The sequence below is a fragment of the Syngnathus typhle genome, linkage group LG1 (assembly GCF_033458585.1).
Source record: "Syngnathus typhle isolate RoL2023-S1 ecotype Sweden linkage group LG1, RoL_Styp_1.0, whole genome shotgun sequence".
Taxonomy (NCBI): domain Eukaryota; kingdom Metazoa; phylum Chordata; class Actinopteri; order Syngnathiformes; family Syngnathidae; genus Syngnathus; species Syngnathus typhle.
Window position 1 is genome coordinate 3,204,279 of NC_083738.1, and position 26,207 is coordinate 3,230,485.

At 45.4% G+C, this 26,207-nt stretch overlaps 1 protein-coding gene and 1 long non-coding RNA gene across 3 annotated transcripts in view; both read left to right on the forward strand.

Annotated features, from left to right (window-relative positions):
- Positions 1-19,675, forward strand: part of LOC133163127 (protocadherin-18-like) — a 59,497-nt gene extending 39,822 nt beyond the window's left edge. Inside the window, exons 4-6 of one of the 2 annotated variants that reach the window (XM_061292757.1) lie at positions 14,524-14,563; positions 14,696-14,772; positions 19,171-19,675. In XM_061292757.1, coding sequence (XP_061148741.1) covers positions 14,524-14,563; positions 14,696-14,772; positions 19,171-19,229 — 176 coding nt within the window. In that variant the 3' untranslated portion in view covers positions 19,230-19,675. Of the gene's footprint in view, positions 1-14,523; positions 14,564-14,695; positions 15,041-19,170 lie in introns of those variants that run through there. The other variant, XM_061292748.1, reaches the window with a different exon arrangement.
- The window catches only part of LOC133163184 (uncharacterized), a 268,250-nt gene that overhangs the window by 61,690 nt on the left and 180,353 nt on the right, over positions 1-26,207 (forward strand). The gene's annotated exons all lie outside the window — the stretch shown is intronic.

Here is a 26,207-nt window from a genome sequence, read left to right on the forward strand (position 1 = left end):
CACATCGCATTCAGCCATCGTGCCCAACACACTTAGTAAAAAAAAATCCATAATTGACGACACATCGTTTGATGCGATGGTGCAATCCTTGATGGTGTGTTATTGTCAAATATTGTTTGTTTTTAATCTCCATCGCGGACCGGACGTCATACGGAGGCCGCCATTACAGATGCGCAGAACGTATGCGCAAGACACGTCAGCTATATAAAGAGCAAGATATGTTTTCTTCCTATTAGTTTCAATTCACAGTTTAATTAGCAGTTTCAATCAGCAAATAACAAAATGCGTATTACAGGTAATATTTTATTTCACAACACTTTGCCTTGTTCCTTTCGTCTCTGCTGTTCATTTCAAACATGCTCCATACGACCGCAATGCTCTTGTATCAGACGCTCGCTCGATCACCTGCTAGTTTGCTGTCTGTCACAATGTACCCTACACAAATCCGAAACATCACGACGAGGGGCAAGTTTTGGTTTCCAAGGGTGTTTTTATTCCTCTTCAACGTCTCTCCCATACAGAGCCGCCTCTTTCCCGTGCGCGCACGGAGCGCGGTGGTGCGCTTACGAGCAGTCGGAGAAATCATCGCCAACAAAAGAAATTCCATCCAGCCTAGTTAAGACCATACCAAAGACTATAAAAATGGGACCCATTGCCTCCCTGCGTGTGTGACGATCATTGGGACTTAAAAAAAAAATAAAAAATAAATAAATTAAAAAAATAATAAAAAAAAATCATAAAAATTGGGTGCGTATTATACATGGGTACAAGCTTTTTTCCAGCATCAGCATGCCATTCTTAGGGTGCGTACTATACATGGGGGCGCACTATACACGGAAAAAAACGGTACTCTAGATCAGTGTTTCTTAACCTTGTTTGAGGTACCGAGCCCCACCAGTTTTATATGGGCATTCACTGAACCCCTCTTTAGCAAAAAAAAAAATACATTCAGATTCAAGACATACATGTTTTTACTGGTGCACAAAATGAGCCACGCATGATCATCACCTTGTTCAAAGAACAAAACCAACACAATGCATGAACTCACAACAAATTACATAATTGCAAATCAGTGTGCCTTTGCGAGAGCTGTTCAGATATGCGTTATCACGGATTTACACGATAAATCAGGTGTGTTCGGACCTTCACAGTGGAGGCTCTGTTGAACCCGAGACCGACTCGCTGAACTCCTACGGTTCGATCGAACCAAGGTTAAGAACCACTGCTCTAGATCAGTGGTCCCCAACAATTTTTTGCGCCACAGACCGGTTACGTGTCAGAAATATTTTCCCAGACCGGCCTTTATATAAATAAATAATTCATTTATATCAGTGGTTCCCAAACTTTTGCAGGCTGGCGCCCCCTTTGGCTCCCCAGTGAATTCCTAGCGCCCCCCTCCTACCCCCCCCCAAAAGGTTAAAAACAAATGTGTATTTCACAAATAAAACCCAATTTAGTATTTAGTAAACAAATTTAATTTTTTAGCAGTTTTAACGGTTTCAGCAACATAGAACTGTAAATAAACATTCAACCAGTAACCTTCATTGTCTCACACGTAATATTAATGGGATGGATGTGCTTGGTGCAGGGACATAAGCTTCTCAACATCAGGCTGGAACTGACTAAGAAGAAGTCGTAGATCCCCGCGGTCAGTAATTTTCAGTCGGTTTCTTTGCTTGGAAAGAAGCAAGGTGACTGCACTGAAGCCCCGTTCTACTAAATATGATGTTGGGAAGGCAATGAAGTAGATCTTGACCTTGTTCCACAGCACTTGATAGCAGTCAGAGATTTTTTTTTGTAACCAAAAATCTTGATAGGACTTTTTGAACTTTGGCCTTAGCTCAATGTCATTTTGAATTGAAATCAGTTCTTCCTCTGCCACTCCAGTTTCTTCACCGTCGACATTTAGGAATGGATTGATCACCCAGTCTGGTATTTCAAGCAATAAAATGTCCTCAAATCTCTCAGACATGTCTCTGTGCAGTTCATCCAGGTGTGTACAATACACTTCAAGGTCATCGTCTGGTATGCCTTTTTCCTTATCCAATTCAGAGAGGCTTGGGAACTGGTAGAGTGCATGGCGAGCGATGTTTCGTTTGAATAACTGTAACTTGGCCAGGAAGGTGGAGATAGCTGATTTGACTTTAATTAGGTTAGCCTCATTTCCCTGCAGCTGCAAATTAACTTCATTGAACTTTGCGAATATATCTGCCAAATAAGCAATGTCATGCTTCATGTTTCTTAGTTCATCACACAGAACAGAATTGGAGTCTTGGAAGAATTCAACAACTGTATCAAACAGTGAATAGAAACGTCTCAGGCAGTTTCCCTTTGACAGCCATCTAACTTCTGTGTGCAACACTAAACGTTCAAACTCTTCATCATTATCAGTGCACAGCTGTCGAAACAGTCGGGAATTGAGGGCATGTGCCTTGATTTTATTTATTGCTGTGATAACAGTACTCATTGATTTGTGTAGTCTACCACTCAGGTTTTTTGCGACCAGATGCTGCCTGTGGATTACACAGTGCACTGTAAGTACTCCAGGTACAGCTTTTTTCAAGAAACTAATGAAGCCACGATGACGACCTACCATTGATGGTGCCCCATCTGTTGCACAAGCAAGAATGTTAGAAAGTGGGATGTCTTTCTCTTTGAAAAAATCATCAACGACACGAAATACTGACTCCCCTTTTGTGTCTGTTTCAAGCTGTCTTGCAAATAACAGCTCTTGAACCAAGCTTTCATCTTTGACGAAACGAACATAAGCAAGAAGCAGATTCATTGCCTGGCAGAGTGGACTCATCTAACTGTAAACTAAATTCTGTTGTCCTAAGCATGTTGCACAATGTTTCTTCAATATTTTCAGCCATTTCATCTATTCTTCTCTGAACAGAGTTATCACTGAGAGGAATAGCTTTTATAATTTGGTCAGGTGACTTGTGTAGAACTGTGTGTAGAACCTCTCTTACTGCTGGTAGAATAAGCTCTTCTCCAATTGTATGAGGCTTACCAGATCTAGCAATCAGCAAAGAGATGTTGTATGACGCTCGCAAACCGTCAGTAGATTGTTGTGAAATGCTGTCAAACATATTTCCGATGGTTTTCCGTTTCTGAACATTGTCTCGGAGTGACTGAAAATATGCCAAGTTTTTGTCTGCTTTATCAGAGTGCATTTTCTTCAAATGTTCCAAAAGCCTCGAAGGTTTCATAGCTTCATTTGAAAACACTCTATCACACAGTAGACACATTGGTTGCTGTGGTGCTGCGACAAATCCATATTTCAGATATTCCACACTATATTGCCGACACTTCTTTTTTGTTTGCTGTACCAAGGCCATACTTTATTCTGGAACAAAAAAATAAAACCATGTAAAATACAGCATTTTATCGCATTTCATAAATAGGCCTACTTAAAGACAAAAATGACAACATTGAAGGTATGAAAAGCAAGTTTACGCTCTCATGTATTCATTTTCTTCCATTTATTCACAGAAAATGGTGGCGGACGTGATCTAAGGCAGTGGTCCCCAACCTTTTTTGCGCCACGGACCGGTTACATGTCAGAAATATTTTCGCGGACCGGCATTTATATAAATAAATAATACATTTATATAAATAAATAAATAATACATTTATAATATCATTACCATTACGTTGAATTAGTGGGAGCACTGAGTTTGTTTCTCAGAAACGAGCCGGTCCCATCTAGACGTAATCGGAGACAATGACACCCGAAGTGATTTAAGGTTTGTCTTTTATTGCAGGATGCTTGGTCTCCATGTGTTGAAGCAGTTTTGAATGCTTCACTGCCTGGTTAGTTAGCCTGTCGCCACATATTAGCTTTGCGGGCTCGACTGGGGAAACATGTCACGTGACCGGGACGAGCGTCTTGACCTGAATTAATTGATCGTCGATAAAAAAAAAATTCTGTGCGGCTTGGCGGCCCGGTACCAAGTGACCCACGGACCGGTACCGGGCCGCGGCCCGGTGGTTGGGGACCATTGCCCTAACCAGCTCAACACAACACAACACGGCGCGTTCTGGCGAGTCCCCAATTTCATGTTGACTTGAACTCAAGATGATGTTGACCGCCAGAATGCGGTTTTTATTATAAGATAAAATTCTGAACATTACAAGCTTGAAATTACAAACCTGAGCTTTTGCTTTTGTAGCTATGCTGTCGTATCTGACTGGGCAAGCGCCGTGCGTGTTGTGTACAAATCGACTGCCGCCCCCCTACCGCCCCCCTACCGCCCCCCTACCGCCCCTTTCTTCCTCACCGCCCCCCCAGAGCTTTCCACCGCCCCCAGGGGGGCGGTACCGCCCACTTTGGGAACCACTGGTTTATATGAATTAACACCCGCCCCCACTGTTAGGGTGGTGCTCACTCTAACTTATTTTGCAAGAACCACACTGGAGACAAGTTAGTCGTTTTAGACACCTGCAGATGGAGAGTTCATTCGTCGCTGTGCTTACAGCGATGGTCGAATGGGATCTGACTCAGGCCTCATCAGGTGCATATCTATTGAGAGAAACAGAGTGGGGTTGAAAGTGGAGGTGTGGGAACACAGGATGGGGTGAAGCCGCTTCCCTGCTGATCAAAGCATAGCAGGGGGCCTTTACGACTTTGTGTAAACAAAGCAACTTTGATTGCTTCCTCTGCAGCTATTCAATCAGTTGAAAAGATCTTAGCACTTTGGTCTACTACTTTTGTTATGACAGGACAAGCTAGGTAAGTTATTACAGGTTACATTCCAACATAATCATACAATGAAGATATTCTGCAAACCCTAACACCCACAGTACGTATCAACCACACTTAGCGCGTGAGGAGGAAGGGGTGTGTTACACTCAGGTTCCGTCTGCTGTAGCTAGGGAGCGGTGCGAGTGAGGATAATTGACACGCCGTTCCAGGTCTCACTGTCATTGCCCACGTGAGCATTGAAGTCACCCAGTAGAACGATAGAGTCCCCAGAAGAAGCGCTCTCCAGCACTTCTTCTAAGGACCCCAAAAAGGGTGGGTACTCTGAGTTGCTGTTCGGTGCATAGGCACAAACAACAGTCAGGTCCTGTCCCACCACCCGAAGGCGGAGGGAGGCTACCCTCTCGTTCACCGGGGTGAACCCCAATGTGCAGGCACCCAGCCAGGGGGCAATAAGTATGCCCACACCTGTTCGGCGCCTCTCACCGTGGCCAACTCCAAAGTGGAAGAGAGTCCAGCCCCTCTCGAGAGGGCTTGTACCAGAGCCCAAACTATGTGTGGAGGCAAGTCAGACTATGTCTAGTCTGAACTTTTCTGCCTCACACACCAGCTCAGGCTCTTTTCCAGCCAGAGAGGTTGTTAGGGTTTACAGAATATCCTCATCGTATGATTATGTTGGAATGTAACCTGTAATAATTTACCTAGCTTGTCCTGTCTTAAGAAAAGTAGTAGAACAAAGTGCTAAGATCTTTTCAACTGATTGACTAGCAGAGGAAGCAATCAATGTTGCTTTGTTTACACATCGTCGTAAAAGACCCCCTGCTATCCTTTAATCAGCAGGCCAGGGGCTTCACCCCATCCTGTCTTCCCATACCCCCACTTTCAACCCCACTCTATTTCTCTCAATAAATATGCACCTGATGAGGCCTGAGTCAGACCTCCTTCGACCATCGCTGTAAGCACTGCGACGAATGGACTCTCCACCTGCAGGTGTCTAAAAGGACTTACGTGTCTCCCGTGTGGTTCTTGCAAAATAAGTTAGTGAGCACCACCCTAACAGAGGGGACATTCCATGTCCCAAGAGCCAGCTTCTGCAGCCGGGGATCAGACCGCCAAGGTGCCTGCCTTTGGCCGCCGCCCAGCTTTGTTTGCACCCGACCCCTTTAGCCCATCCTACAGGTGGTCAGCCCATGGGAAGGGGGACCCACGTTTTCATTTTGGGCTGTGCCCGGCCGGGCCCCATTGGCGAAGGCCCAGCCACCAGGCGCTCGCCTTCGAGCCCCACCTCCAGGCCTGGCCCCAGAGGGGGGCCCTGGTGACCTGCGTCCGGGCGAGGCAAAACTAGGTCCATATATTTTATTCATCATAAGGGGTCTTCTGAGCCGTGCTTTGTCTGGCCCCTCACCTAGGACCCTTTTGCCATGGGTGACCCTACCAAGGGCATGAAGTCCCAGACAACTTGGCTCCTAGGATCATAGGGGCAGGCAAACCCCGCCACCACGATAAGGTGACGACTCACGGAGGGGTGATTGGAATCTAGTATGTTTTTTTAGTCCTCTCTCTTGTTTCATTGTTTTGAATTTTAGCGGAGATTCTTGTTCCTCTGCCATCCGGGGAGATGCTGTTTAGTCATTGATACTTTTTTCCAAATAATATCATGCCTGTAACAATGGAAAAGTTAAAGTTAAAGTCCCAATGATCGTCACACACACATCTGGGTGTGGTGAGACTTGTCCTCTGCATTTAACCCATCCCTATTTGATTTTGATCCATCCCCTGGGGGAGAGGGGAGCAGTGAGCAGCAGCGGTGCCGCGCTCGGAAATCATTTGGTGATCTAATGAAAAAGATGCAAAAAGAATACTTAATGGCAGAGAACAGTGGAAGGTAAAAGAACTATAGATCATTAATGGAGCTGTTGTGACAGGCTGTAGATTACCGTTTTTTTCCATGTATAATGCGCCCCCATGTATAATACGCACCCTAAAAATGGCATGTTGATGCTGGAAAAAAGCCTGTACCCATGTATAATACGCACCCAAATTTGGACTCCTACTTAAGTCCGTAAACGTAAAATTATTTCAGAAAAAATATCATCTTTGGGAACAACTGGATGTTATTCTGCCGGTCATTATCACTGCGCATGCGCTAGCAAACTCGATAGCGAAGAAATGTTTCAGATTTGTGTAGGGTACATTGTGAAAGCAAACGAGCAGGTGACCGAGCAAGTGTCTGATACGAGAGCATTGTGTTCGTATGGAGCGTGTTTGAAGTGAACAGCAGGGAAGAAAGCGCTTCTGTAATGGCGGCCTCCGTATCATCTCCAGATTAACAAAAAAAAAAATTTTTTTTTTTTTTTTCTGTACCCATGTATAATGCGCACCCCAGATTTTAGGACAATAAATTAGTAAAATTTTGCGCATTATACATGGTAAAAAACTGTATATATAACGAGCCCCAAAATTCTCACCTCAAAAATATAATATTCAAAACATTGTATATAGGTCAAATGATTTACCATGTTGCAAAACATATACTAAAAAATACTATTAAGAAAACACTCACACCCACTCGAATACACAACTGTGGTTGATCATGCACCAGTTACCATTGTTTAAAAAAGTCATGGTTTCAAAACTGCTGAATCTTTCCAACAGTGGTATGAGCTGTATTCTTTCTTTCTTTCTTTCTTTCTTTCTTTCTTTCTTTCTTTCTTTCTTTCTTTCTTTCTTTCTTTCTTTCTTTCTTTCTTTCTTTCTTTCTTTCTTTCTTTCTTTCTTTCTTTCTTTCTTTCTTTCTTTCTTTCTTTCTTTCTTTCTTTCTTTCTTTCTTTCTTTCTTTCTTTCTGGGAGTCATTAGTTCAGGCAAAGTGACGCGACCCCTCCCACTCCAGTTGTTGGTGCAACTGGCAGATATAGGAGGCAAAAGTTCTATTATGATTTCATATTTACATGAACGACACTCTTTGACAAAGTCACTGCAGTGTTAATTTGATTGCATTGTTGTGTTGAAATTGTTTGTCACCTTAGAGTCACTACAGCAGGGGTGGCCAACCAGTCAGAGACTAAGAGCCCCATTTTTTTACTGTGTACCGCAAAGAGCCACATCCCTAACCCCCCGCCCCCCGGAGGCGAAGCGAACACGCAGCGTTTGACGTCCCATTACCCCCCCCCCGAAGCGAAGCGAACACGCAGCGTTTGACGTCCCATTCCCCCGCCCCCCCGGGGCGAAGCGAACACGCAGCGTTTGACGTCCCATTACAACCCTCCCCCCCAAAGCGAAGCGAACGGGGGAGAGCCGCATGAAACACGGCAAAGAGCAGCATGCGGCTCAGGAGCCGAACATAAAGGAGCCGCATGAAACCCGGCAAAGAGCCGCATGCGGCTCGCGAGCCGCGGGTTGGCCACCCCTGCACTACAGTCTGCAAAATACTATCAACTCTCTGCCATAGCTAACTAGTAGTTTATTGTTTGAAGTTACTTCAAAATACAAAGAAGTAGCTGTTAGGGTTGACAAATTATTTTTATCGTATGATTAAGTTGGAATGTAGACTAGAATTATTAACTTTGTTTAAACCTTTCACCTTGACTCTGGAAAGTTTCCAGATTCAGTTGTGGAAACTTTCCAAATGGTGTGGAAACATTCATGTTTAGTTAGTTATCTAAAATGCTCCACTAGTTTCTGTTTCCACAACCTTGTAAAACAAAGAGCTGAGACTCTGCACTGATTAACCAGTTGCTGAGATGACCACCAAACTTGTCCACTCTCACCCCCACCCTGCTTTCTCTCAATACATATGCTCTTGCAAGAGGCCTAAGTCAGACTACTTTTCGGTCACCTCTGTATATGCTACAAGGGGACAAAGGTTTTCTCCATTTGCAAGTACTAAAGGGCAAACTGTCTCCAGTGTGGTTCTTGCAAAGAAGTTAGAGTGAGCATCACTCTAACAGTAGTTACTCCTTGAAACCATGTTGTTTTATTTTCACAGTCATCATCATGTCAGAATCTGAAACCAGCCCATGCCTGCCTGTGGTTTCTTTAAGTAATATAATCGCTCCCCTCAAGAAACTAAAGTAACTCCCTGCTCCAGTATGTGACACCCACTGCGTGCTTACAGTATTCGTCACTGTGATGGGTTAAAAGAAGAGGACTCATTTTGTGAAATGCTTGTAATCAGTATATGTTGAGATAAAAAAAATGGTACAGTTATTATGCATTGTTTAAGTATGGATTGGATGCATTGTTTAAATATTATTGGAAATTGAGAATGGGATTGAGCCCGCACAGCCAGCACCTCCTGTTCATTAGTTTGAAACAGTCAACCTCCCAGGGAGAGTTATTAGATTTATTGTCAATTACAACAAGCTCACATGCTGTGATTATGACCATGGACACCCAGGAGACGATACATTTTTGCAGTTACAATACAGTTTGCTCAGTGGGACTTAAAGAAGGATATGATCCTTAAAAAGGATAATCGGTGGTGAAAGAGTCAGTTTTATTTAGGTTCAACTCTCTGCTGCCTGTTAGGCATGAGTGACTCTGGAACCAGACTCGTAGACCTCTACTACCATCTTCTGGCCAAATGCAGAACCCACGCTTTACCAAATGTTCACATGAGTTCTGGAAACGAGTACAACACACACGCGCAAGCACACGCACGCACGCGCACACACACAGCACAATAAATTTGTCTAAAATCCTGCACAATTCAGGGAAATTTTTTTACAAAATTACAGGAGCTATTCTATTGCTCAAACTGCTATTTTCAGAGTAATATTCCAGTTGCGCTGTTAAAGTCTTCGTGAGAAGTGACACCATTTGAAATATCATGGAAATTGTGGCACATTAACTTGGATTTGTCATAATTTCATCCTGTGTGAGTTTATTGGTGTGTTGTTTACTGAAAAAGTTACAGGCAAATTGAGAAGGGAATTGAAGAGGACCCATGGTCAAGAATGTATAATTCGAATATAATTTTGAATGGACTTTCTACAGGTGATATACACAGAATACCCTCCAAATTTTAGATTGTTGATGTGTTCGTCTCAAATTGAAGTGGCCTTTCCAGACCTTGCATTTTGAGTCATTTTTGGCAATTATTTTCATTTTGCTACAAAAAAGGTCCTTGAACGCAGATACAGTTTTTAAAGTTTAAATTAACTATTACAATAAGTCAGTGTTTTTCAGTTTGAAAGATGTGGCCGCGTTTTAAAAGGATAGTAAACCGACTCCAACATTAGCGTATATAACAGCAGCAGTATCGCATGTGAAGGAAGCGCGCCAAAGCTCTGTTAAAGGAAGTGCATTGTCAACGGGATGGATTTGCCAAAACAATATCTGATCTTTTGCGGTTCATCCTCGAAGTTATCAAGAATTATGGAACAGCCCCAAGTTAGATACTGGGACAATCAATAGACCCATTACACTGCACTCCAGCCTAATATGTGCTGTGTGAGCGGGTGTTTTCAACGGCTGTAGAAATTGTGTCCAAAAAGCATCCATCGATTCAAGATTCAAGAGTTTTTATCCGCCATGTTTGACCGTGCCAAACAAGGAATTTGACTTCGGTAAAAACACATCCATCTTCTTCTGCTTATCCGGGGTCGGGTTGCGGGGGCAGCAGCTTCAGGAGGGACTCCCAGACTTCCCTTTCCCCAGCCACTTCATCTAGCTCATCCCGGTGGATCCCAAGGCGTTCCCAGGCCACCTGAGAGACATAGTTTCTCCAGCGCGTCCTGGGTCGTACCCGGGGTCTCCTACCGGTGGGACATGCCCGGAACACCTCCCCAGGGAGGCGTCCAGGAGGCATCCTGATGAGATGCCCCAGCCACTTCATCTGTCTACTCTCAACGTGGAGACTTTCAACCCCACTCTGTTTCTCTCAATAAATATGCACCTGATGAGGCCTGAGTAAGACCTCCATTCGACCATCGCTGTAAGCACAGCTATGAATGGACTCTCCACTTGCAGGTGTCTAAATTTCAGCGACGGCTCTGTCACAATAATGCGACAAGCGCGTTGCAATTGCACAGTCGGCGACGCGCTACGGTTGGGCGTTCGGCGGTGCGCTGCAGTTGCGTATCGGACAAAAATGCGTAAATGAAAAAATGCTTAATAAAGGCTCTTTTTTTTTGCTTGGAACGGATTAAAGATTTTCCCATTATTTGCAATGGGAAAACATGATTCGGAATTCGAAAAAAACTTCTCGAACAGCCTTCTGGAACGGATTGTAGTTGAAAACCGAGGCTCCACTGCATTAAATTAAATAACAGCAATAAATAATATTAAATTCAAAGTAATCAGCAACATTAAATCAGGAGCACAATATAGAAAACATTTTAACCTACAAAACAAAATAATAATTGGATACTGTAACTCTCCAATATCCTCTCAACCAAGGACAAACCAAAATCATTCCCCAAGCATTGAGAATAAAACACCCACATTTCTCCATATGTTAACTTCTTTTGTCCAAGACATGGAGCAACTATAAACTGGGTATCTTCTGTACATTGGTAAATACATGTCCCTTCTCTATCTGGTGGGGCTAAGTCCAATACTTCCTTTAGCTGTTGAATTTGCTTCCTCCACACCCTTCTCTGATACTTTTCCAATTTGTCATTTAATGTTTGGTTTGCCTCTGTGCAATTAAACAACGTGACATAATTTTGCCAATTTTCATTGTCACATCTCTGTCGCAGACCCTCCTGTTACTCTCGTGAGAGCTCTTCTGTTGTGTTCACCTCAGCTTCATAAACTACTTTTCCTCTGCATCGGTTTTGTCTGTAGCTGGGTGAAATTTGAATCTGGGACGTTTGAATCTGGGACGTTTTCTGCTGGATGGTCTCATCAATTGTCATCAATGTCCACACAAAAATACAACTTACAAATAGCACTCCTCCTAAAATTAATTCCGAAATCACCGAAAAGCCTTTCGGGCCCTCCCCTTTCCTTCTCCGTATTGCTACTCCTACTCCTTCTGTCCCCCCACTCTTGGCCGGGTCCGTGACACGGCCAAACAGGAATACCTTCATCCTGATGGAACAAACTCAGAGGCCGGACGGAGTTGCGAGTAGTGATACCACCGGCGTCCTTGGAAGTCGAGCTGGGCCGCGTGAGACGTCCTGGCCAAGACACGAAAGGGCCCTTCCACCGTCTGTCCACTTCCTGGAGATGACTCGGATGTACACGTACGGCGTGAGCTGTTTCTCCACCGACACGCCTTCCTCCGCCGCAACCGCAGCAGATTTCTCTCCAATCTGTGTATGCTGTATGAGACAAATTTGGTACCGGAACATCCTCTGGTGGGACGAGCGTCGTCGCTGGTCCCGGCATTAGATGACCCATCATGTATTCAAATGGTGCAAATCCAGTGTGCCTGTTAACGGATTGCCGTACAGACAACAAGGCTAGCGGAAGTGCTTGTAGCCAATTGATTGTCGTCTGAGCCAGGATTTTGGCCAATTTCTCTTTCAGTGTTCTATTCATTCTTTCAACTCTGCCCTGGCTTTGAGGATGGTAGAAACTACTGAATCGATGCTTCAACCCCAAAATTGATTCCACCTTGGCAAAGGCTTTGTTGTTAAAGTGTGTACCATCGTCAGAGTGGATCAGGGCCGGGAAACCATGGGTGGGGATGTAATGGGTGATCAAAGCCTTGATCACAGCAGCAGAATCTTCCTTCGAGCACGGATATGCTTCCGGCCAGCCCGAGTAAGCGTCAACCAACACAAGCAAAAAGCGTTTTCCATTCACTCTTGTATTCATGTCGGTGAAATTAATGATCACCTCTGCCTCCGGCCACGGGGCCGGCTGAAACAGGCCGGGCTTAGGCTTCAACGTAGGGCGTGCATTGAACGTCTGGCAATGCCACCAACTTCGGAGATGGATCATCATGGCATGGGGACCCACATGGGAAGGTGTGTGTGCCTGTGTCAGGATCTCCGACATTAGCCTTCCGTCCGGAAGAGCGGGCTGTCCTTTGGGTCCTACCCACAAGCCATCTGATCGTTTGACAGCCTTTGCTGCCAACCAGACCGATATTTGTTCCGGGGTCATGTCGGCACACAGATCGGCATGTGAGAGTGACAGGCAAACAGGAGTCGGGGTGTTCCCCGTCCACAATTAGTGGACCGCGGGACACCATCATGTCCTCTGCCCCGCCGTACCCGGCCGTCTGTTTGGCCAATTCATCAGCCACTTAGTTTCCCCTGGCCACTAAGGTGTCAGCTTTGGAGTGACCAGGCACTTTGACAACGGCCACCTCGCTCGGGTACTTCAACGCCTCAAACAACTGCAACGTCCAGTCCTTGTGTGCAATCTCCGGGCCTCTGGCCGTCGTAAATCCATTCTGTAGCCACCCTACCAGATCGATTAAGGCCGCCGACACCGTAAAAGCGGAGTCAGAATAGATGGTCATGGCTTCCCCCTTGCATTGTCGTAAGGCTAACACCAAAGCAAAGACTTCTGCCGCCTGGGCCAATGGGCGGGTGGTGAGCTTCATCACTTTAAGAGGCTGGAAGGAACCATCCCTCCACTCGAACGCAGCCGCTGCCGCATGGAGGGAGCCCTTTTTGTCTTTCCAACAGCAGCCGTCTGTGAACACCACCCGACCGTGCCCGAGCGGAGTGGAATAGAGGTCAGGTCGGACTTTCGCCATCGTCTGGACCTTTGATGCACACTCATGAGGACCCACCAACAATTGATCGGCCATGTTCACTCTGGAATGGACATAGTTGACATTTGGAGGAGTCAATATTTTTAACAATCGTGTTTGTCGCAGCGGAGTCAACGTGAATGCCGCCGATGCGACAAATGAGGACACCGCATGATCAGTTAACACTGACCCATGACCGTGTGGGCTGTTTTGAGTAAGATCATTGCCAGGCCAGCAGCATATCTAGAACAATCGGGTTGTCGTTGCTCAATGTTGCTCAATACTGTCCACAGCCCTGCTTACGATCAATGCGGCCACGTTGAGTTGCACTTAGGCTAATGTTTACATTATGTACCAATGTCAAGGACGATTATGTCACCCAGCTTATATCATTGATGTGTTTCGATAGTTGTGGGGTCGTCACTAATTATCTGTGTTTAGATAAATGTCTGAGCTATAATGTGTTTCAGAATGGTTATTTAATTGGGCGAGAGTGTGTGTTTTGAAGCGTTTTGCCTCATGCCAATGGCACTCAGGCCTAAGGGTGGGCTTCAATGACTATTTTTGTAAAGCCACGCATTTAATACCATGTCAAATAATAAATTAGAGTGTAGGTTATGTTCCAATGTATCCACTTCTATCGGTTAAATTGTCAACCGTACATTTATGACTACGCCATGAGTGATCTACGTTATGAACTAGCACAACTCCGGTAGGGCAGGGAAAATGTTATCGAGCCGACGTCCGATTGGAACGTCGCCTCACTTTTACGTCCGCGCTATCAGCAAGGGATCCTATATAAGCCGAACCAGCCAGTGTGAAAGCAGTTGCGTTCGTTCTGCATATATAATTAGCTATTTTGTCCCTCGGATAATCATGGCATCCAGAAAGAGTCATGTGTGGACGTATTTTGATGTGCAAGAAGAGAAGGCCGTGTGCATCGTAAACGATACATGAAATGCACGCTTTTTGCTGGGTTCTGCTGGCGTAAATCAGCAGGCCAACCTGAAGCGCCATCTCAAGAGGAAGCACCCAGAGGCATTTGCGAAGGTAAGCTTTTGATAAGTGGATTACCATTGATTTCCGGTATAATACTGTGTTGAGATTACTATAGTCGAACATAACAAAAATTCATGAATTCAAACTCAAATCTGTCCAAAGGTGGAAGAGGAGAACAGACGGCTCAGACATCAATGATGAAGTAAGTATAGTCTGAAATGTTTTTTTTACATTTCTACAAATGATGAAAAATGTATCGATCAAAACTCCAAACGAAAATTGCAGATACATTATTACTTTGGCCATTTCACTAATGATTTTATTTTTTTCTCAGGTTTGTGACAGCGAAAGTGACGCGCAAGACGACCCAATACAAGAGTGACCGCGAGGAGTTTCAAAGTCAAAGTCAAAGTCTGCTTTATTGTCAACATCTTTACATGCCGAGACACACAAAGACATCGAAATTACGTTTTCCCTATCCCACGGTGACAAGACATATTACACGATAGACACACAAGTAAACAACGCAATATAAAAAACAAGAAGGCACAAACAATAAATAAGAGTAACAATAAATAATAAATAAATAGATAACACAACGAATAAAAGCCAGTGTGCATACAGACAGTAGAAGTACAGGACGCTACGCAGAACGGGGAAGCAAGTTCAGGATCCTGACTGCCTGGAGTATGAAGCTGTTTGAGAGTCTGGTGGTGCGCGAGCGCAGGCTTCTGTACCTCTTCCCAGAGGGCAGAAGCTCGAACAAAGAGTGAGCGGGGTGACTCACATCACTCACAATCTTGGTCGCCTTGCGGGTGAGATGGGAGGTGTAAATGTCCTTCAAGGAGGGGAGCGAAGCACCAATAATCTTACCAGCCGTGTTCACTATGCGCTGCAGGGCCTTCAAGTTGTAGTCAGTGCAGCCGCCACCCCAAACAGCAATACAGCTGGAGAGGACGCTCTCAATGGTGCTGCGGTAAAATGTAGTAATAACGGCCGGAGGGGCGCTCGCTCGCCTGAGTTTCCGCAGGAAGTACAGGCGGCGCTGGGCTTTCTTTGTCAGTGATGCGGTGTTGGTGGACCAGGAGAGATCCTCACTGATGTGCACCCCCAGGAAATTGGCGCTGCTCACTCTCTCCACCACAGCACCATCGATGGTCAGCGGCAGGTGTTGGGTGTGACCCTTCCGGAAGTCCACAACAATCTCCTTGGTCTTGTCGACGTTCAGCAGGAGGTTGTTGTCCCTGCACCACGTGGTCAGAAGGTCAACCTCCATCCTGTATTGAGTCTCGTCTCCCTTGGTAATGAGACCCACCAGAGTCGTGTCGTCAGCAAACTTCACTATACGGTTGTCGCTGTAGGTTGCAGTGCAGTCATGCGTCAGGAGGGTGAAGAGGGGCGGACTGACCACACAGCCTTGGGGGGCCCCCATGCTCAGCGTGATGCTGGCGGAGATTTTGTCGCCAACACGTACTACCTGTGGCCTCTGACAGAGGAAGTCCAGTAGCCAGTTGCAGAGGTAGGTACTGAGGCCCAGCGTGTCAAGTTTGCTGATGAGGCGTTGTGGCACAATGGTGTTGAAGGCAGAACTGAAGTCCACAAACAGCAATCTCACATAGGAGTCCCTTCTCTCCAGGTGGGTGAGGGCCGAGTGGAGGGCAGAGCAGATGGCATCCTCAGAGGACCGTTTGGCTCGGTACGCAAACTGGAAGGGGTCAATGGTGGGGGGGAGAACGGATGGGATGTGCTCCATGACAAGCCGCTCGAAGCACTTCATGATGATGGGCGTAAGTGCCACGGGGCGGTAGTCATTGAAGCAGGACGGAGCGGGTTTCTTCGGCACAGGTACGATGGTGGCAGCTTTGAAACATGACGGGACGATGGGCTGCTGCAGGGAAGTGTTAAAGATGTCTGTGAAGACATCCGTCAGCTCACCACCGCAGTCCTTCAGCGCACAACCCGGGATGTTGTCAGGGCCCGCCGCCTTACGGATGTTGATAGCGGCAAGCGCCCTCCTCACGCTGTCGGCGGAGAGGCACAGGGGCAGCTCGTGTGAAGGGGGAGTGGCCTTCAGCTGGCAAGTGCTGTTCTGAGCATCAAAGCGAGCAAAGAAGCGGTTGAGGTCATTGAGCAGACGGACGTCGCCCTCACAGCTCTGCGGCGCGGGCTTGTAATCCGTAATGGTCTGAATGCCCTGCCAAAGGCTCCGTGCGTCCCTGCTGTCCTTGAAGTGGGCGGTAATTTTGCACGAGAACGCCCTCTTTGCATCTTTGATGCCCCGGGACAGGTCAGCCCTCGCAGTCCTCAAGCCAGCCTCATCCCCCGCTCTAAAGGCTTTGTCCCTGGCCCTCAGCAGCCTGAAGACAGCCCCCGTCAGCCATGGCTTCCGATTAGCCCGAGTGACGATGGATTTTGAGTGAGTCACATCATCAATGCACTTCCTGATGTAGAAGGAAACAGAGTCAGTATACTCCTCAATGTCTGTCCGATCGTCGCAAGTGGCAGCCCTCCTAAACATGTCCCAGTCAGTAGAGCCAAAACAGTCACGCAGTGCATCAGAGGCACCCTCAGGCCACACCCGTACCTGCTTGCGAACTGGCCTGGACGCTCTCACCATTTGTCTGTATGCGGGCAAAAGCATAACAGTGATATGTTCAGAAAGTCCAAGATGGGGGAGGGGGCGGCTTTGAAAGCTCCTTTATGCGAAGAGTAGACTAGGTCCAGGAAGCTGTCGCCACGCGTAGGAAAATTAACATGCTGGTGAAGCCTCGGAAAAACAGACTTCAGGTTAGCACGATTAAAATCCCCAGCGAAGATGGTGAAACCGTCAGGGTGCGCTGTCTCTTGTTCACTGACAGCCTGGTACAGTTCACTAAGAGCCGCGATCCTGTCGCCTTCGATGTTGGAAGGCGGGATGTAAACCGCGACGAGCAGAATCGCGGTAAATTCCCTTGGCAGGTAAAAAGGACGGCACTTAATGATCACAAACTCCGCCAGTGGCGAGCAGTGCTTGCATACCACTACAGAGTCCCGGCACCATTCGTCACGGATGTAGACGCCAATTCCACCTCCACGAGATTTCCCCCCTTCTACATTGGCCCGGTCTGCCGGATAGCACGCTAGCCGCTCCAGATGTACAGCAGAGTCCGGAATGTTGACAGTCAACCAAGTCTCCGTGAACACGAGCACACAGCAGTCCCGCACTGTCCGGTTTGCAGATCGCAGCAAGCGAATGTAATCCATTTTGTTGTCCAGCGATCGAACATTCGCCAGAAGAATGGAGGGCACGGGCGAGCAGGGTCGGCCGCCAGCCTGGCCCGGACGCCCCCGCGTTTGCCCCTCTTCAGCCTCCTCGCACACCGCTTTCGACGCTTCCCAACCGGGGGAAGAATAGCAGACGAGCCCGGCGACGCTTCAGGACGTAGCAGGCCGAGCTCCTTTAATGTTCCCGCATCAAAGTCCAGAACTCGACAAAACTCGCTTTGGCCGATGTCAAGCAGAACCTGCCTGCCGTACTTGTAGTACGACTCAGTACGACGAGACGAACAAAAAAAACTGCCGGACAAACACTCATTAGACGGACAAAAAACCGTTTGGGCGGGACAGAGAGAGAGGTCGCTGCGTATGCATTTCTCTGATTGTTCATGACGGCCTCTCGCTCGTCACATTCCAGCAGTCGGCTATGCGGAGACTGCTAGACTGCTCAAGATGCCACACAATGTCACGGTAAAGCTCCAATCGGCCTCAATCACCCCCGGCAGCTTTCTCAAGGAGTGGTCGGCCTTGAAGGCAGCGTTGCGCAAGCAGCCCCCTCTGGCTTCACCAATCGCCAATTCAATGGAGCAACGAGAGGACAAGCTCTTTGACAATTATAGTTTTTTCTGGCAGCCGTCTTCGTCGAGGAGTGCGGTACAGATAGCTTCACAACAATCTCACTACACTAAATATCTGTATGCACTCCCGCTCTTTTTATTTGGATTTGCCCTACCCACAATGTGACACAGAAAGCCACTAAAAGGGGAGGGGGAAAGCATGTGGGCTTTGTCTCGTAAGGAAAAATCACTAGGTGTTTACATACTGATAAGAACATCTGGGAAGAGGAGTTTGAGTGGACTGGATACAGAAGAATAAACCTTTGACCTCGAGTTAAATTATAGCAGGGGAAGTTTTACAACATTGTGTAGGATGGGACAAGCTAGGTTATTTATTCCTGGTTATATACATTCCAACCTAATCCTACGATCAAGATAGTTAGGAAAACCCTGACTTTAATGGTCACTTAAGATTAAGATTAAGAGGAACTTTATTAATCTCACGTGTGAGAAACTGCATGTAACAACAGCCCGATTTACAGGAAGGTACAAGTAGGGGGAAAAGGTGCAAAAAAGAGACTTCTGGACCGTAGTCCTCCGGCATAAAAAAATAGAATACAATATAAAAAGAAAAATATGGAAAAATAACAACAATTGTAGTAAAACTAAAAATATAAGCTATGAATATTTACAAAAAGAAGAAGATAAAAATGTAGTGGTAAAGTGTCGTAAAGTGTATGGAGGTTCATTTGGGATGCAAGACAGCAATGAGGCATGTTGTCTAACAAAGTGGTCTTTGTTAGAAAGGAACTGTCTCGGTAGACGTCTTCTTTTTGCTGAGTTGTCACCTGCGTCCTGTCTGACCCAACTGTAACCTCTCTTCTGTGGTACATCATTAAAACAGCAAGGCCAAACAGCAAGCATATATTGCAGTACTATTGCGGTAAAGCATTGATTAGAGAACGCATGATAACATATATATACATTTTTCTAACAGCATTCTCCTCAGCGAAGAGCAGATGGAGCGCGCCAAGAAAGGCCTCCGTGCCGTTGTGAGGCGAATCCGGTCTCGTACCCACCAGCCCCTGGAGGGGCCATCGATGGAGGCCGAGGTTGATGGCTCCACATCGACGGAGGAGGATGAGTTTGAAAAAGAACTTGACAGCATTGAGCGCCGCCGGCGTTTGTCGGCCGCCACCTCGCCAACCGACATAGATGAAGAAATTGGGGCAATGTTGGCACTTGGTCGAATGAAAGAGAGCCCATTTGTTACAGCTGATCGTTATCCGTCCGGCCTCAAGGCAGCGACTCGGACACTAACAGCAATGCCAATCAGCCAAGTCAGCATAGAGCGCCTGTTTTCCAGGCTCAAGTTTATCATGTCTGATCAGCGCGGCGCGATGAAGGCTGAATTCCTAAGAACAAACTCAAGTCGTTGAATTGAAACTTGAAAGTATCTGTTTATTGTATTCGTTTATATGTTTAATAAAGACAAAGCCATCACAAAACGGTTGTAATTATTTAGATTTTGATCTAAATTAGCCTTGAATAAAGACTAAGCAGTCACATGAATTAACAGAAGAAATGGACAGCCGGACTCGGACTAGGACTCAGACTCGGTGGTCAAGAGGCCGGACTCGGACTCGGTGCAAAAATCCGACCGAGTCCACAGCCCTGATCTCCAGCAGCCCCGTGTCTACCATGGGTCGTGTCAGGTTTATTTCGCTGACTGAACAAGTGGATAGAAGAGCAACAGCAAACAAACCACAATTGAGACAGAATATTAAGTCTTTTCTCGCGAGGAGTGCAGTACAGATAGCTTGAGACAATCTCTACACACACTAAAAATCTGTAGGCACTCCCGCTCTTTTTATTTGGATTTGCCCTACCCACAGTGTGAGACACTAGGTGTTTACATACTGATAAGAACATCTGGGAAGAGGAGTTTGAGTGGACTGGATACAGGAGAAAAAAACTTTGACCTCTAGTTAAAACATAGCAAGGGAAGTTTTACGACATGTACAGTTTGACCAGGTCTAAACATTTTGTCCATGATCTTCCATTTTTCCCATGCACATTTTCACACTTTATACCAGTTCTGTTACGAGAATTTATTTTCAAAATTCCATATCTCGGTATTATTATTATTATTATTATTATTATTTTTACATAACGTTTTTGCCACTGTTAAGGCATTTAGTGTTTTTGTTTAAACCAAATCAAACCATTTTGAGAATGCATATATTATGACCAGGCATTATAACCCTGTGGATTGTGTTTAGCACATGTTAAACAAGCTCTACAATTTATTTTATTTATTTATTTTTTTTGAAAATGTTTTAAATATGAATCAAATCCGTATGTTGAATAAAGCTGACTGACCTGCCCCACTATCCCTCCTCTTGAGCCATGTGACATACAACCATGGCTCAATATTGCCGCCCATTTGTATAGGTTTTTTGTAGGATAGGTCAGTCTTCCGGTCATTTATAGACACCATTCTCCACTCATGCCCCACTTTTCGTCCATAATTGAGTTTCAGTCTATGGACTTTGTCGCTGCACATCTTCAAACAAAAAAAATTCCAGTAATTCAATTCGCTTCTTGTGTGTATAGAATTTGAAGCGTCTTTTGCACCGCAGCTATGCGGTTCCGTCTGCAAGCTTGTTACCTCTTGACACCTTATCAAGATTCAAGATTCAAGATTCAAGATTCAAGAGTTTTTTATTCGCCATGTTTGAGCGTGCCAAACAAGGAATTTGACTTCGGTAGAAACACACCCTCTGTTCAACATTTAGGTGACTAACAACATTCAGGACATGTGAATAATGCAAAAACAGTGTAGACAAATTCAAGAAGGTGTGAGGAGCAGGATGTTATTGCACAGTAATGTCTCTGAGACTCTATGAGTGGTGTGAGTTCATCAGAGCAACAGCCTGGGGGAAGAAGCTGTCTCTGTGTCTGCTGGTTTTGGCGTACCGAGCTCTATAACGCCGTCCGGAGGGGAGTAGTTCAAACAGTCTCGTGCGTGCCCTGCACACGTGCGTATAGCCATTTGTCGTGGCAATTGGACTGCTTCCACAACTAGCTTAGTTGTAGTTTCTTGTAGTTTTTTTTTTCAATTAGTTTCTCGTCGTTTATCACAAGAATCTTAGTAATTTGAACAAAAATCTAAAAGTATGTTTTATTTTACTCAATTGTACGATTTAGAGAATCCACACGTAGTAAAGTGTTGTATTACTACATATGATTTCATCTTCATTTAATTTGACACACCTTACAAAATGCTTCTCAGTGTCCCAGTGCACACATGTTTTGCGTGTGTAACTGGTTGTCTCAACCCGTGTTCCTCATCCTAATCTTTCCTCCCTCCAGGTGTCAAACCAATCAAGATAAAGATAAAAAACAACAAAGTAACTGTCAGGGTTTTCCAAACTATCTTGATCTATGATTATCTTGGAATGTATATAACCGGTAATAAATAACTTAGGTGGATTAGTTTTATGCTTACGTTGGTATGTAACCGGTAATAAACCACCTAACTCTGTCCCATCCTAAACAATGTCGTAAAACATCCCCTGCTCTGTTTACCTAGAGGTCAAGCAAGAGCTTTAACTTGTTTATTCAGTCTACTGTCACCCCCACCCTTTTTCTCTTAATAAAGATGGTCTTGTGGGAAGCGAGAGTCAGACGTCATTCGATCATTGCTGTACGCACAGTGACGAATGGACTCTCCGCCTGCAGGTGCCCAAAACGACTAACTTGTCTCCGAGTGGTTCTTGCAAAATAAGTTAGAGTGAGCACCACTCTAACAGTAACTGTTGGGAAAAATATACTTTTTATCATTGGATTCTATGTATTTACTTATGTGTGCAAGATTCTCCGCAACATGTGATAGTTTGGCCTCGTGATAATGTCTTGGGAGCAGATGGCTGGCTAAGGAGCTCATGTGTGGAGTCACGAGCCGCGCTATACAATGGGCCCATAGTTAGCTATCCATGTACATATCATGAGGTTGTCATGGGATGGCTGAAGCAGAAAAACGTCTTATTTAAGTAGAAGTCATGAGAACTCCAACAGAGGTATCCATCCCATGAGCACTAAGACTACGTCTTTTGTCTAGCTAAAGTCATGGGACGACCATACCGCTTCTGTCCTATAGTATCGCTGTTGCGCGGTGGTCATGAGATGTAATTGTGGAATGTCCTTCCCGTCTAAAAAGCTATGCATTCATGTATATGTACACTTGCCCCTTTGTTTCTTCCTCAATAAAAGGCACGACCAAACTGAAGGAAGGGCGCAGATCCCAACGACACTCGCTGTGTCTGGGATTGAGCCCATCTGCAGATGATCGTTCGCCAAAAAGAGATATCCTGCCTCTGTGAGATTCTTTTCAGAAAAATGTTGTGAACCCAACAGTAACCGCCAGTAAATTAATATAATAGTCAATTGTTGTTGTTTCTTAACTTTAACTAACTCAATCACTCTCTTATTCTCAAATGTAAAAACTTGTGTAGTCTTGACACAACCAATCGACTATTTCTTCTAAATTTAGCTTTGAAATGTTATTTAATAATTTTGCTTCATCCAATTCCAGAAAGCAAGTTCTTTCCATCTTTCAAATTTTGTTTCATCAGCGCTAGGCATTAATGCAGTGTGGACCAGTTTCTGCCCACAAAAAAAATTGCTTGCCTTTCTTTTCTCCTTATTTTCACAAAATTGCTTTTGTTTTGCGGTGCAAATCATATAGACTACAATCTAGCAAATTATTTTGTGCAACCACATTAGCCAATTTTAACACATAACACTGACAGCACACAGACAACACAAAAACTTACAGCAGAGACACAGCTCACAAACAATACAAACAAACAACCCTGCGCAAACGTCATCCTCTATTTTGACGTTTTGGTTATACTTTTGTTTTCTCATCAGTGCCTTTTATCCATCATGCAAATATTGTCACATCTTCCTCAAGCATCACCCTGCTTCAAGTATTCAAACATTCTCTGAGAAACTCACACTTTCCCTGCTTCGCCTGCAGCCACAGCACCTCTCGTGCGAGGGGTGGGGGCGCAGCATCAATGTTGATTGGTCACAGGCTGGCCATTTCCTGCAACAACCATGATGCCGGCCCACCGCTCACACGAGCATAGCAATGGCCCCGCGACAATGCGCGAGCGCAGGCACGCTTATCAGTTTCACCTTCTCAAAGGGCAGGTCAACTTTGCCGTTGCCCCCTTCATCATGTTCACCTTCAACATCTTTCAGTCTTCTACACAACATTTGCTGTCTCTTATTCTCGTCCTATCAAGCCACCATTCTAGTCACTTCCTGCCAAGCACGTCTTATTTTCTCTACTTCCACACACTGCTCATCTTAGTTTCTCCAACCAACCTAAACACATCGTCCACTTCTCAATTTCCCTATTATTGCTCAACAGCCTCCAGAACATTCTCCATTACTGATTTCTTCCATAGGACACACATCTCACTCGCACTTATACTCACACCCATTCATGAGGATCCTCTGCGCGCACACGCACACACACACCAGCACAAAAGGATGACGCACAGCATATAGAACACACATCGATCCCACTAACACACCTTTTTGTTCGTGTTACTTTTCTGATTTATTCTCTATTTCACTTTTAGAAGTGTTAGAAAAAGGTATATATATGTTATCATGCGTTCTCTAATCAATGCCTTACCGCAATAATACTGCAATATATGCTTGCTGTTTTTATGATGTACCACAGAAGGACAGTTCCTTTCTAACAAAGACCACTTTGTTAGACAACATGCCTCATTGCTGTCCTGCACCCCAGATGAACCTCCAAGTGACCATTAAAGTCAGGGTTTCCCAACTATCTTGATCGTAGGATTAGGTTGGAATGTATATAACCAGTAATAAATAATGTGGTGAATGGTCTTTGTTGTTTCGCTGGTCTCCAAAAAAACACTCAGTGGACGATGGCTGGTCCGGGTAAGGAAGCACTTCGGTGACACACGGCTGATTGGGAAAAGATTTATTCAACCGATGTCAAAGTGAAGTCTCTCCAAAAGTTAGGGTGGCCCCAAGAGCAAAGATGTTTCAGCTCTTGACAGCACAGATGTTCGCCCCAAAAAGGCCCTCGCGCTTCTTGCTCTTGCCCTTTGCGCCCCTGCGCCTTGCGCGCCCCTCGCTCTTCGCGCTCTCGTCCTTTTTGCCCTTCGCGCTGTTCCTCCTTTTCATCTGTTCTCCCCCATCATTTGTACCTCGTAAGACAACAGCTGCGGTCCGAGTCTCACTCTACTGGTTACTTCCGATGCCCTTAAAAGTGCATGGACAAAGGTCTTCCTGGTCACGGACGAATGGCCCTTCCATATTCTAAGTACCTACACATTGCTGAAACTAGATCTTCTCTGTACCGCAAAAATAGCTTAGGGTCTTCTCACTGCTGCAAGGTCGCCATTTAGGGTGACATACAGTGACGCATAGAATCCAGAATTTACCTCATTCCCCCCTCCGGGACTTTATAAATGTCCCGAAAACGGTCCAAAAAGAGATGACATCGGTAAACATCCAAAAATCTTCACCCAACCAAATTTTCTGATCACGTCTACAATTTGGCCTATACCTGTACAGCCTATATCACGCTCGAGGCATGCTACTTAAGGTTTTTTTAACTAGGAAAGCTCAAACTACTTTGGTATCCAATTGCTCCCTGACAGCAATCTGAGGCCTCTCAGGAACCACAAATAAAGAAAATTGAAGTCCACATTATTCAAATGACGATAACCACCCCCCTTAGGTAATATCTCAATACCGTCGATAATTTACGAAGCAATGAATTTGGTGTGGTCCGTTAGAAGCCTCAAAAAGTTGCCGGCCCTCCCTCGAGAAAAAAACCCGCCAGTCTAATGACAAGGAAAAAGAGGGAGGCCCTTTCTAACATCCTCAGTGATTCCTTCCACCAGGCGTCAGCCAGGTACAAGGAGTCTTGGCACATATCACAATCCACAAAACAGTATGAGCTCACAAAACAGAAGGAAAAGAAATGACAAGTTCACCTACCGCTAAACAGTCAAACTGCATTGTCAATGTTAAGATGTGAAAAGTTAAATGAATAAGATAAAGTAATTGCAGCATGTCGTCATCAGATAAAGTACTGATTGATAAAATATTGACGCAATATCACAGCATACTGAAACGTTGAAGCGCCCTCAGTGTTGCCCCCCTTGCATATGTAAGTGCCTGTCGATGCAAAGTCCGTGCTCAGTAGTGAATTTGCGCCGGGATCACTGCTCAGGGCCTGCCGTCCATCCAAAATCTTTATGTCCACTTCACTGTCCTCAGAGTCTCTTTCCAGGCCCCGGTCATCGTCCGCAGGGTCTGCAATAATCGGGAGCCACTGCCAGTATTCAATGATGACAACAGCACAAAACCTTGAGTTGTAATGAAAAAAGCAGCTATGCCCAGCGTAGGCCGGAAGTCCTCCCAGCCCCCTTCGGTCACCCCCAGTAGACGACATCTCCATAACCAGTCGTCTGCAAACTAAATCTTCTCTTTTGGGGTTGATTGGGGCACGGGGACGACTGGTGGTCGTCGTCTCATCGAAGTGCTCAGTAGAACCTCCGAGGCGTTCTCGGCATCTACTCCTATGATCCAGAGGCCCACGTGATCCCTGAAACAAACAAACAAACAAACAAACAAACAAACAAACACTCCCCCTAGGAGTTATGAACAATCCCCCTTATTTCTCGTCGTGTTGTCAGTCTCGCAAGATCCGTCCTGTAGCAGAGTAACTTCTGCCTGTTCAAGTTAGTCTTTCCTGCTGCAGCTGTCCCTGTCTGAAGTCCTGTCAATCAGTCTTTGCAATTGCTTTTCCCAGTTCAAATCTTAATTTTTACTCCAAGTTTTCCTCTTTGATTCCAATTTTTCTCAGTATTCTCAAATGGGCATCAGTCCTGTCAGTTTTGTTCACCTAATTTGTTTATGTACATTATCTTTGTCTCCCCTTCAAGTCATCTTACTGTTCAAATCAGTCGC